Here is a 12,799-nt window from a genome sequence, read left to right as displayed (position 1 = left end):
CCCCCCCCCGCAGGAAAAACTGCTCCCCCTTTTATCCAAGCCTCTCAGCCAATCCCAGCTCAGGGCTCTTCCCTGGCTTTTGCTAACAGCTCTCTTTCAAACTGTGCTGGGGTTACATCACCCCTCCCACTTCCAACAGGGCTGCTCCCACACAGCTTCACTTGTCCTCAGAGCCTACAGTGTCCCCTCCGGGACAAACTCTGTGTTTCTGCCAGGCAGCTCTTCCCCTTCTGTTCAGGTGGGTCCATTTTTTAGAGGCTGCTACATGTTTATGGCTTTTCTTTTTTGTCCACAGAGCTGCAAATTAGCAGTGCCAGGCATGGTTTAACGTGTAACAAGTGCAATAGCAAAGAGGTTTGTGGTACCACAAACTGCACATGCTTGCACATCTGGATCCAGACATTCTGTTCTGTATTTGGAGGTAGATTAAAGCACATGTTTAAATGCTTTTCTGAATAAATATTTTAATTAATAGCCCTGTGTAATGTCACAGATTCATTTCTTTATTTTTTCCTCTTAAGTGTGACCCTGACACTGAGATGCATCTCTATCAATGTGAACATCAGTTTGGAGTAGGAGTCCAATGTTAGGGTTATGTACCAAACACATACCTGAACTTGCCAAGGCAGTTTATTGAACTCTGTTCTAAACTGCTATTTTGTCCAGACAGTGCTTTGGGCAGGACTCCAAAAAGGTATTAAAATGCTTAACTCCTCTTCAGGCCTACACTCCCAATTAGTTCAATGGATATTTACAAGTCAAAATATTTCTTTGGAACTGGTATAGTTTTAATATAATGTAGAAGCCATCAAGGCAAAAATCTGGAGCTATCAGTGTTGAATGACTTTGAACCACTGGCCCTTCTCCATAGGATGTGTTTTGTACTGATGTGGCAAAGCTAGAAGGAGAGAACTAGAGCTTTCTGTTTGAGCATATGGGGAAAGGCAACAGATTGTTCAGGGTAGCAACCCTTCTAGAAAGAGTGATCATGTAAGCAGGACCTTCAGGAGTGAGTGGGCAGGATAGACTCTTTCTAGTCTGAAACACTGGTGGATCTTGGACTCATGGAAGTAGAGAGATCTAATTAGGGGAGAGTGCGTCTCAGAACTTTAGCCATTTTTCAAAGAGGTGTTACTTTTTGAGAGTAATGTATCTGAGGTCAAGAGGGTCCTTTTCTATGCCTATGTGGCTTGCTGTCCTTTCACATTTCTCCCAGAGTGGTAAATCCCAGGCTATGTGAGAGCGTTTAAAGCAGGGGCGGGCAGTTATTTTGGGCGGAGGGCCGCTGACTGAGTTTTGGCAAGCCATCAAGGGCCGCATGACAGGAAGCCAGGGGCTGCTAAATATTAATTTTCTAAACTTTTTAAGGGCCCCGCGGGCAGGATAGAGTGGCCTGGTGGGCCGCATGCGGCCCATGGGCTGCCTTTTCCCCACCCCTGGTTGAAAGTTGCTTGGAGTAGGAGGGGCTCTAATTTGGGGGTTAGAGTGGCAAGGAGCTAGTGCCTTCATTAGCTTAGAACCACATTGAACCCAGGGGATAGGAGCCACTCACAATAGGGTGGAGATCATCAGTGGGTCACTGGGCCAGGGTAAAACAAGGACAAATACAGAAAATACTCTTTTAAGGAACGATTGTAGACAACCAATGCACACATTTCCCATTACAGTAATGAGAAAAATCATTCTCTTGCATCATTTGGATTCACATTCCTAAAGTTAGTTTTAATTCTAGCAAAGTTATATCTTATTTTTATTCCTTATTTTGAATTTAGGAAGCGACTGAACTAATTTTGTCTTTTAAATTAATGGATGCCGTGGATGTTCTCAGGTGTTTTTTTTAAACTACTCTAAGCAAAAGGGGGATAATTTTAATTTCCTGCTAAAATTGCCAAATGTTGGCTTTTATCAAAAACAATTCTCTGAAGACATTAACCTCGGAAAAATGGGGTGTTGCATGAAAGACCATGAGAAGGATTTATACAGGGCACAGAAACACATTGATAATCTGGTAATGTTAATCCTGCTCTCTAACAGAGTGTGAAATTACTTGTTTACAACTTTTATCTGGGGAAAAGGTAGCAAACCATGTATTTGAGGAGTTTGATTTAGTGTGGAAATTAACCTGCGAAGCTCAGCCATGACTGAACAATTAAAATGGTCCAATATGCCTTTTTGGCGTAGCAGTAATCACACAGCGATTTTGATAAGCACTGTATTAAAAAGCTTGCTTCATTGTTATACTGCTAACAACAAAGGCTTCAGCTGCAATATGGATGATGCTGGTGGTTATTTATTCCCTAAAATGAGATAACAGCCAACAGTTGCTATCAAGTTCAGGGCCCCAGTATTTCAAGCATTGTACCAGTGCATAAACAATCATGGTTCCTGACTTCAAAGAGTATATAATACATAACAGGATTTATCAACATAAGGATTATTGCTCTACTACCTATATCATAACAACATAATTTTTACAGGCCAGCATTATATTTATGTACCAAGGAGCGTAGAAAAGAGAGTGCAGTGTAGTTCAGGTTTTATGTTTACTATTGCTCCATACTGATGCGTTTACATGAGACAGTGACTGCACAGTAGTGTCACATGACAGAAACCATGATGTGATGCTACTGTGCAGTCAGCATCACAGAAAAGCTCTTCATTGGCACTACTGGATAGTAACGGCTGTGCAGTTAGCGTCTTGTGTAGACACGGCCACTGAGAAGGGCTTTCTTCTCTCATGCTTACATGGAAGAACTGGAATGGATTATGTGCTTTTGTGAGATGGAATACCATTAAACAAGGACAGATCAGAGGATCGCCAAACTCATTTTATTAAGATTTTGATATTGGCTTGAAATATAGAGATGCTGGGTGCATCTACACAAGACACTAACTGTGTAGTAGCCAAATAATGCTTTGCAGTAGCATGTCACCGCACAAACGGTGCTAATATGCTACTGAACAATATTATTAGGCTACTGCGCAGTAGTGTCACTAAAAAGGTGTTTGCCTGTGCAACTGTGATGTTGTATAAGTACTAAATAAATATGCACTAACTACTGCACAGTAGCACCTCGTGTAGACATGCCCATGCAGAATTACATCTACTGAGCCCTTCAGTCTTAAGAAATATCACTTGTAGCTGTAAAAGGTAGAAATGCATTTGGAAATAGATGTCGTCCTAGTCTATGAAATGAAGATTCAGATCTGAAATGTTGCAAAGTTCTGGGATGAGGATGACTGCTTCTACATTAGACCCATTCATTCATACATGTGAAAGTCTTATTGGGTTTATGGATTCTTTATCTGACCTCTTCCAGGTTTAACAAAATTTTCTGATGCTATGAATCTCATCTACGGTATTGGAAGCCCTTTCTTACATAGCACAGAGTTGGACTGCTTTCTTCATAAATAGGATTGCACTGTGTGTAAATTTGTTTTTTGATTGTCTCTTTTCTCTCTTCACAGAAAGTAGAATGAAGAAAATGAGCAACATCTATGAATCAGCGGCCAATACCCTGGGAATCTTTAACAGCCCATGCCTGACCAAAGTGGAGCTGCGTGTTGCATGCAAAAGTATATCAGACAGAGATGCCCTTTCCAAGCCAGATCCCTGCGTTATCCTTAAAATGCAGTCACATGGGCAGTGGTTTGAGGTAGGTGTCTAATAAAATGCAAATTAACTTTTTTCCTTGAGGCTTTTGGGTACTGTAGAGCTCACATAAAAGACCATGCTGGTAAGTGCACTAAATAGAAATTATTTAAAGCCTTAGGTGAAGACTGCTGGAGTCAAGATAAATGTTTTCCGTTAATCCTAATGGACTTTTAATCAAAGACTTAGTTCATCGGATTTTCCCCGTCGGTATTGTGGATAAGAAGTTAGGAGTCACATACCTGTTCTCCCCACCCAAAATGTGTTTGTGTGCACATGCATACATGCTTTTTAAAAGAGCTAAGGTGGAAACTGTTTCAGTGGAGAACAGATAACACCCCACAACAATGTTTTCTTACCAAATTCCACATCTTTTTTGTTTTTAAATCAGAAAATCCCTCAAAAACATTAACTAGTTTGAAAAGGATCAACTTAAGGGATTCACTGGTTCCCACATAGTCCTTTGCTGCTCACTGTCATTTGCTGCTTCATAATATTAACTTGGTGGGAAAGATCCTGACTTGCTATAAATGATCTAGTCTGTGTTGATTCAGGTGCCTCAGGCTGAAAGATTTCATAGATTTCATAGACATTAGGCTGGAAGGGACCTCGGAAGATCATCGAGTCCAGCCCCCTGCCCAAAGGGCAGGAAGTCGTTGATGCTATGACTGTAAACACCAGTTTATAATTCTTTTCCATAGTTCAACTCTGAAGACATCATACTTATGAAAGATCATGTTTGGTGTAAATTCATAACTGGTTTAAAGATGCATTAAAGAAAGATGAATAAATGACTAACACAAGGTGCATGATGACCCTGGAAAGGGTGGGATGTATTTGTGATACCTATTCAACAGAATTTTTTCATAATTGATTGTTTTAGAAACAGGACCTCCGATCATGTTTGAAATAGCTTTTTTGAGGTGAATACTGTAAGACGTGGTGGAAAGTTTTTGATATAATTATATATAAGGTACTTATTGCATGCAGTCATTAATGTTTGTTCTTATAATGTGTTGCACACAGTCCACCATTAATATTAATACATTTTTCACACATGCTAGGGACAAAGAGAATATGACCTTTAGTCTTTTCTTCCTTGATAATCCCTCTAAAACCTGGTTGTTCATTGTATTTCCACACTCCTAGTGCAGATGTTTGAATAGACTTGTAAATCAAAAAGACCACACTTTGATTCCCCATCTCTGACTTCCTGCACAATGCAAGCTGTAGGACCTGTCCCATGAATTTCTATATCCAGCCCAGGTTTGCTAATTTACCCTGATTATTCATTTCAATTCACAGGAACCGAACTGTGCAGCTTTCATCTTTTCACTTTTTCTTTTTTTAATGGTTAGAGTGAATTGAGAAAACTGACAGCCTGAAAGCTTTGAAGACTTGAAGCCCTTTATTAATAATGCTCAGTTACAGAACAATGCTTTGCTGAAGTGCTTCAGGCTTGTAGTGACGAAACCACCTCTGGTGGGTGAGGGGTGACAGTGAGGTCCCCATGCCCATTCTGTCCTTGTCATCACTACTGACAGTGCCTGCAAGAGTGCTTGCTAATAGCAATTGTGCCTTTATGATGTAAAATCGACCTGTCCATTATGAACAGAAATTAAACCACCTACACCTGTAACAGAAAATATTGTCTCTTGAATCAGTAATAAATTATGTTAAGTGGAACTATGCTACAGTAAAGCCCCTTTTATTTTCTTTGTTTACTTCATGCTTAAATTATGTAGCAGTGCCCACGTAAAGAAGTGTGGTGGAATATGCACATGTGCAGCAATGTATTAAAATGCACAGGGCTGGTCTAGCAGGGTGCCGCATGCCCTGAATTGCCCCCTCTGTTGCATGCAGTACACATACCTGGTCCAGCCAAATGCATCACATACAGCATGTGCTGACGCAGGTCTGGGGCTTGAATGGCCCATGGGGTTGGCATGTGGTGTGCACTGTATGCTGTGCTTGCACCTGACCAGCCCTGCACTCTGGCTGTGGTGTGAAAGGAGGATAAGTAAGACTGATCTGGCCCTGGAGCCAGCACGCAGGGCTGGTTGAGTGCAGGCAGTGGATTCCATACCGGCCCCATTTCCACATGGAGTGCATTGATCCAGGAACAGCATGTGCTGCATGCAGCATATGGGGCTGGTCTAAGACCCCCAAGCCAGATCATAGGCTTCCAGGGGCTGAATCCAGCTCATGGGCTCTATCTTTGACACCCCTGTATTTAAACACAAACTAACAAAAACTCCCAACAAAATGCATTTGACTTTTTGTATATACCATTAGCTCAATTCATTTTACACAGAATGATGAATGTTACACTTGCGCTGGCATTATGATCCCTGTACATTGTTAGAGTGAAGATGAGACTCAAACACTATATGCTTTGAATTTTTGAAATATGGAAGTAGAGTGAGGCTTTCAAAGGCACAAATCTGTTCGGGCTTAATGCCTTTGGACTTTCAGTGGGAGTTAAGAATTTAACTGCTATTTCTGGCTTTGAAATTCTCCCCTGCACGTGATATTTCTGATGAAATACCACCCATTTGATTTTTTTTTTCTTTTTTTTTAAGTTCCCCCAGTTCTGTACAATTAGGTGTTCTTCTTTTGTGTCTTGTGACCCTTTGCAGTATCAGCAGTTAGAATGATTTAAGAACTAAGGAATTCTTAAAATAATGTTATGCACAAGACTTTGAAGTTTTCATCTATTTGTCATTTTTAATAAATGACAGAGCTTGCACAAAATAATTAGTCAACCAATGGAGCTGGATATTACAAATAAGTTATTTTTTCACAAGATCTATTCTTTACACCCTGCTGATTTGCATTATGGCAACAACTGCTGTGAGGCCTAATGGATGGTTAAAAAATCCTTAGGGCTGTCTTTTGTTATTAGCAGTTTCTAGAGTCATTTTGTATCATTTAGGAAAGCACGATGCAACTTCTGTTATACATCCATGTGAATGTGTGCCTATACACTTAAAAATTCCTTATACTTTTCTATATTTAAAATCAATCACTGTAATTTTATAAAAAATGAGGAATGAAGGACAAAAATGTATGAAGCTTTTCTTCTGTGAGGCACGGGATGATAACTGGGCCATTTGAGACTGAATGGACCATGGTCAATTAGTAGGCAACCCAAAAAATCAAATTTGTTTTTTCCAGTAAATATATAAAAAGAGTATTAATTGCACAATTGGATATAATAGGATTGAGAACACAGAACGAGGCGCATTCTTTGAAAAATAAGAAAAAAAAATGCTACATGTGAATTTTTTTTAGAAAAATCTCCTGATCTAGGGGTAAAACGTGAGAATACAACAAAGAGTTTGACAAGGTTTTTTGGACAAATTGATATCTTTATTAGACCAACTCAAATTGCTGGAAATTTTTTTCCAGCTATTTGAGTTGGTCTAATAAGAGATATCAAATTTACACAAAGAACCTTGTCTGTGTATGTCCTTAGACCAACACGGCTACAACCTGTACCCCTGTAACAAAGAGTTTGACTAACTTTTCCTTGCCTTTCTGATGGTCTGTGAACAGGTTGTAGACTTCTTTTACATACTTTTAAAACAAATATATATGAATCTCTTCAGTGAAGTAAGCCACTGGCCTAGTGGGTGACTTTGAGTGTTTTATTTAATTGCTTAATGCCTCAGTTTCCCATCTCTAAAATGGGGGGCTGAAAGTAGTGATATTATTGACCACCTCTGGGAAGAGATTGGAGATACTGAAGGGAAATGTTATGTACTAGTAAGCAGTAGTATTATTCAAGGAAGAGTTCTTACCATGAGCATTGTTCGCTTTGCAAATTTTGAACTTCACAGTTGGATCTGTAATTACATAGTAACCTGAATCAATACATTTGATCAATACAATCAGTATAATACAATCAATACAATACATCAATACAATCAGAACATTGTGAATTGGGAATCATGTATTTAATTTTAATCCAAACTCACTCTGTTTGTCAATTAAGTCAAAGAAGAGAATCCTTTTTGTCACTTGCATATGAAAACAACACAAATTGTGAAGTAATAATTTTACAGCTGAACATAAAATGAATTTGGTAATTATCTAAAATTATCTTTCATGAGCATTTGTGCTGATAAAGGTTAAATGTGAATTCTCTTGGAAAGCAAACATGAGAGAACTTGGAATATGTTCACATCCAAGCTCTCTCTTGTTATTTGAATGAAAAATTATAGGTGATAGCTTCAGTTTTTAGAGACAGGCTGTTTCAGAGTAGTTGTTTCCCAGAAAATTACCACACGTGGGGTCTGTGTAGAAAATTAAAATCTTAAATTGTTCTGTTATTTAACTATAAGCGTTTTAGCAAAGTCGGCCTTTTTTGTTTTTTTTATAGTAAATTTGCTGGCTAACAAAGAAAGACAAATTAGCCTTTCCAGTTAGAAAAGTAACATGTCACTACTATATCTGTGATATTACTTCTGTGATATAATACTTGAGACACAGATAATACTGCAAAGCGTTCTGTACTATTTAAACCCTCAGTGAAGGTTTTAAATTGTGCTTTGTCTTTGTGTCACCCAGCATCTATACAGCCAGTTTGCAGGGGAAAAAAAAGTTAACAATATATTTTGACTGTATTGTTGAAACAGCCTTTATTCATTGTGTGATTCCCATGTGAAAGGTTACTATAACATGGCAGTTTCTTAAAAGCAGTTCTGCTTCCTAACTTGATTCTCATTTCACAGACGTTATCTGTTCCCTGTGCATATGAAAAGCTCATGGAAAGTTTAATTTGAGCTAAAGGCTTTTCTTACTTCATGTTTCTGTCAGTACTTCAGAATCAACACAACTAGGATTAGATGAGCTGTCTTCTATTCATATTCACGTGCAGTCACTAGAATTTTTAATTAAGCTGCAATTGTTGAGTTAAATGGAGTCTCAGAGGTCGCATCTACATGTGCTTTACTGTGGAGCAGGCTAATTAGCTGTGGAGTAAAGCATCACCGTCTACACGTGCACTGAAGGGCCGCAGTAAAGTAATTAACACCACTCTAAGATGGTACTGTTGGGGACAGTACTATCTTATTACGCCAGAGTGATTAACTGGAATTAAACAGATGTGTAGACACTCATCATGGGCATAAATTGCACCCAGGTAGCAGGGGGCCAGACTTCTACCTGCTTCCTAGCCTCATAGCGCCGCACTTTCAGCATCCTTGTGCCCCAGGCAACCCCTCCACCACGCGCCACTGCCACCTGGCACCCGGGACAGAGCAGGGCAGGAGCAGCCATGGAATAAACTGCTCCACCCCAGCTCAGTTTGTTGCTGTTCCAGGTGCGCTTGTAGATGCTGCTCCTGGAACTAGTTTACTGCGGCTCAAACTGCTCCGGAGCTTATTGCTTTGAATCAATTGCATGTGGCGATGTACCCAAAGATATTTCTAAATCTATAATTTGGATGGAAGATGATGACCATGAAAAAAACAAAAAGAATAGGGTTGACTTTCAGATTCCATGCACATTGGCTGTGTTTTGTTCTGTTTTTTAAATTATTTTTATTGGTAAATTGAGTGTAGTTGATACAGTGGGGTTAAAGCAGTGGTCCAGGAAATGTATAAGAAACAAGGGTTCTTTCATGATATCTTTTATTGGGCCAACTGTATAGTTGGGAAAGAAGTTAGATTAACTTTTGGGCACAAACTGCCTTTCCTCAGAAATGGAAACGATAGTGACAAGAAATATCTACTCCCCCAAATGCCATTTTACAATCATTTTCGGATTTCCAAGTCAATACCTTGGTTGTAAATCCTTATAGCACCCCTAACACAGCTTACTTCAAGTTAACATTTGGCTTATAGTGCAATTGTCCCATCTCTAGAACCAGATTGTTTTAAAATTTTATGGTATTGTTTGTGTATAGATGGAGAAAATACACGATGCTATAGAATGGTATAGCATCTTATATTACGGCTTTTTCAAGATTAGTTCAGAAGTGGAAGTGGCAGGGAGTTGGGATTTCCAGTTACGAGAAATGCCTATCCACCTCACCCCTAGACTTGATTTTGACAGAAAATTACAGCCAGGTCTACTCTGTATGGCCACATTACTTGATAGGGGGGAAGCTATTAATAATATGTAGGTTGAGGACTGGGAATGAAAACCTCTGGGTTTTACTCCCAGCTTTGGCACAGGCCTGCTATATCATGCTGGAAATGTCAGTTCAGCTCTCTATGCCTCTGTTCCCCTCCAGCCTTTTCTTTCTTGGCTATTTAAATTGTAAGCTGTCCAGGATAGCTGATATCTCTTAATGTATACTTGTATGGGACCTAGCACAGCAAGATTCCACTGTTAAGTGGGAACTATTTTAACACAAGTAATGATGATGTGTGGCAGAGGCCACAACTTTCTCTAATTGTATATATATTTTATAGTGCAGTGTGTTATTTAGAAGGAATTTTATGAATGATTTTTTTTTTCTTTCCTTCATTCATCTTTTTTTCCCCTTTCCTTTCCTTTCCTTTCCTTTCCTAAATGTGTAACCCTATGTGGGGTATTGGGTGGAAGGGATTTTAATTTCTGGTGATATGGTGTTTTTGTTGCTGACAAGTGTTTCATGCTCAGGAGGACTACATATTTTTTCCTCTGTGTTTTTAGGATTTTTAAAATAATATTTTAAAAAGAGGAAAAAAGTGTTTCCTGTTTGTCATTGACTGTTTTGTCTCCTTATATCTGTAAGACCAAGGGCCAAAATTACCACGGGTCCAGCTGTACAAGGCTTAAGCATAAAGTTTGCAGGACCCTCTAAATAACTTTTTTGATATCACAGTTTTAAATTGGGCATTCTGGTTGATTTATAGGTAGAATTGAGTGTGGAGTCACATAGAAAAGCTTGGAATCTCTCATTTCTTGTTTGAAGCTCTGATTTCTAGCCTTAAAACATAATTTTAACTTGTTTTACTTTTTTGGCCAAGGACTGACTTGCCTCTTCTTGGTTCTACATAGATATAATTTTAGGAGGAGTATTCCTCATTTTCAGTGGCAAGTTGTGGGGTTTGTATTTTAATTTAATGTCAACGGTTTGAACATGTTCAAGGAGTTAAATTACTGGATAAAGTATCTGAGAGATGGATTGGTGAATAAAATGACGCTATCAGTCCAAGGTCTCTAAAAAGTTAATTTATCACATAATGATTGTTTTCACATATGGGGTATGTAAGTATATATATTTGCTTATGTATAATATAAATACATTCAGATGTAATATTATTACCTTGATCTGCAATGTGCTGATGCTGAAATGCTCATTGGCTTGTTGTACCAGTAGGAAACAGAAGACAAAAAAAAGACTTTACTCTTCTTTTTCTTCTTTTTTGGTCATTACGGCCAGATGGAAAGCAGGCGTATTATCGTAAAAGCCTAATAGGTAGCAATGCTGTGTGTGATTGTAGTATTGTTTAAGTGAGATCAGAAAATGTAATGGAGTCTGATACAGCCAGATGGAATAGGATGCATAAACTTCTGTACATTTGAAAAGACAGTCATCTTGGAAGATAGGGTAAAAACTCGGGGGAAAGAAAATTCAAATCAAAAGCCTTGAAGCAGTATTCTTAAAGCTAACAGATAAGGGAGAGTATATGCCAATACATCTTTGTTAAGGCAGAAGAGTAATTTTTGGACATGTTTCAAAATGCGTATTATTTTGAAGTAAATGTGAAACAGGTCATTAAAATCCTATGAGGATGACCAGCAAAACCCATTCAAATAGAATTGTAATAAAACTGTAATAAGTATTTTTTGACTAATGATTTAACTATCTTAAAATGTAGGCTTGGTTGACCAAAACACTGAATTGTGGTAGGATTTGGTAGAGTTTTTGGCCAAAAACAAAAAAACCTTTGGAAGAATTGAAATATTTCTTTTCCACATTTAAAAAGTAAATTGTTTTGAAGTGATTGTTTAGTTTAAACTTTGGCTTGGTTTTATTAAAAAAAAAATTAAAAAAAAAAAAAAAAAAAGCACCCCCACCCGCCCAAATAAGACCCACAGATTTCTTTTGTTGGTTTGGCCACAAAATCCCCCCAAATCAATTATCCTATTTACTTGTATCCAAAACGCACCTCCCCCTCATTTAATGAGGAAAAAGCCCTTCTTCTTGGGCTTAAGTATGGTAGGGGGTCAGGTGGCTGCTGCAGCTCCAGCAGTGGTCCCAACCTTGGCTTGGCTTTGGGGTCAGAGTTGGAGCTGCAACCACTGCCCCTGCAACCCTGCCTTTGCCCTGCAGCACCCCTGGTCTCCCTGGCACCACCGCTGCTTACCCCCAGCACCACCACTGCAGTTGCAGCTCCAGCCCCAGTTCCAGTCTTAGCTTTGGTTCGGACTTCAACGTGGCCCTGGGGTAAGGGCTGGGGCCAGAGCTGCCACCACCACAACTGGTACTCCCAGGCCAGAAGAGGGTGAAGTGGGGCTAGAGCCCAGATTGAAGGTAAGCAACAGTGGGAGTGGAAGGGCAGGCTGCAGGGTGGGGTCAAGCAAGGAGGGGCAGGTGGTGGAGGGGCACAGGTACTGGGGGCAGGTATGAGGGGGAGAAAAGGCAGCAGAGGAGTTAGGTGGGGTAGGCAGCAGAGAGCACAGGCACCATAGGGGAGGAACTGGGGGCACAGGAAGCAGGGGGAGAGCAAGTAGGAGGGCAGGCAGCAGGGGGCATAGACACTTTGGGGGGGGGCAGGGGTTGCAGGCACCATGGGGAGCAAGTGGTGGTGTGGACATGTGGCATCAGGCAAGGGGTGAGGAGGTAGGGGGAGGTCAGGCTGCCTGTCCCCCTGCTTATCAGCTGCTGCAGTTTGGGGAGGGGACAAATTTAAGATGACCCTCCAATAATTAATTTGATATATTTATGAAAAATTATAACTTTTCTGTGTAAAGACTCCATTGGGGGGGAGGGGACATCTTAAATTCAAAGTCATCTTGGATTTGGGTAAATACAGTGTTTTCCCAACCCTTCATGTAAAGAGAGCATGAAGGATTACAAGCTTAAAAGGAAATTAATCAGACTGTAGAGCAGGCAGAAGCTCTGAGCTGGTACTGTAGTACAGGCACACCATGAATCAGCCTGTGTCATCACCCTAGGAAGGTTGGCAATACGTGGAAGCACTCTTT

General features: G+C 39.8%; 1 protein-coding gene across 4 annotated transcripts in view; it reads left to right on the top strand.

The window, feature by feature from the left end:
- CPNE4 (copine 4) overlaps positions 1-12,799 on the top strand; it is a 350,544-nt gene that overhangs the window by 63,688 nt on the left and 274,057 nt on the right. For 2 of the 4 annotated variants that reach the window (XM_006020621.3, XM_006020620.3), the window contains exon 2: positions 3,469-3,656. In XM_006020621.3, coding sequence (XP_006020683.1) covers positions 3,477-3,656 — 180 coding nt within the window. In that variant the 5' untranslated portion in view covers positions 3,469-3,476. Of the gene's footprint in view, positions 1-1,693; positions 1,716-1,985; positions 2,009-3,468; positions 3,657-12,799 lie in introns of those variants that run through there. The other 2 variants (XM_006020622.3, XM_006020623.3) reach the window with 2 other exon arrangements.

Source organism: Alligator sinensis, unplaced genomic scaffold (assembly GCF_000455745.1).
Source record: "Alligator sinensis unplaced genomic scaffold, ASM45574v1 scaffold54_1, whole genome shotgun sequence".
In the NCBI taxonomy this organism is placed as follows: domain Eukaryota; kingdom Metazoa; phylum Chordata; order Crocodylia; family Alligatoridae; genus Alligator; species Alligator sinensis.
This window is presented reverse-complemented; position numbering and strand designations above follow the sequence as displayed.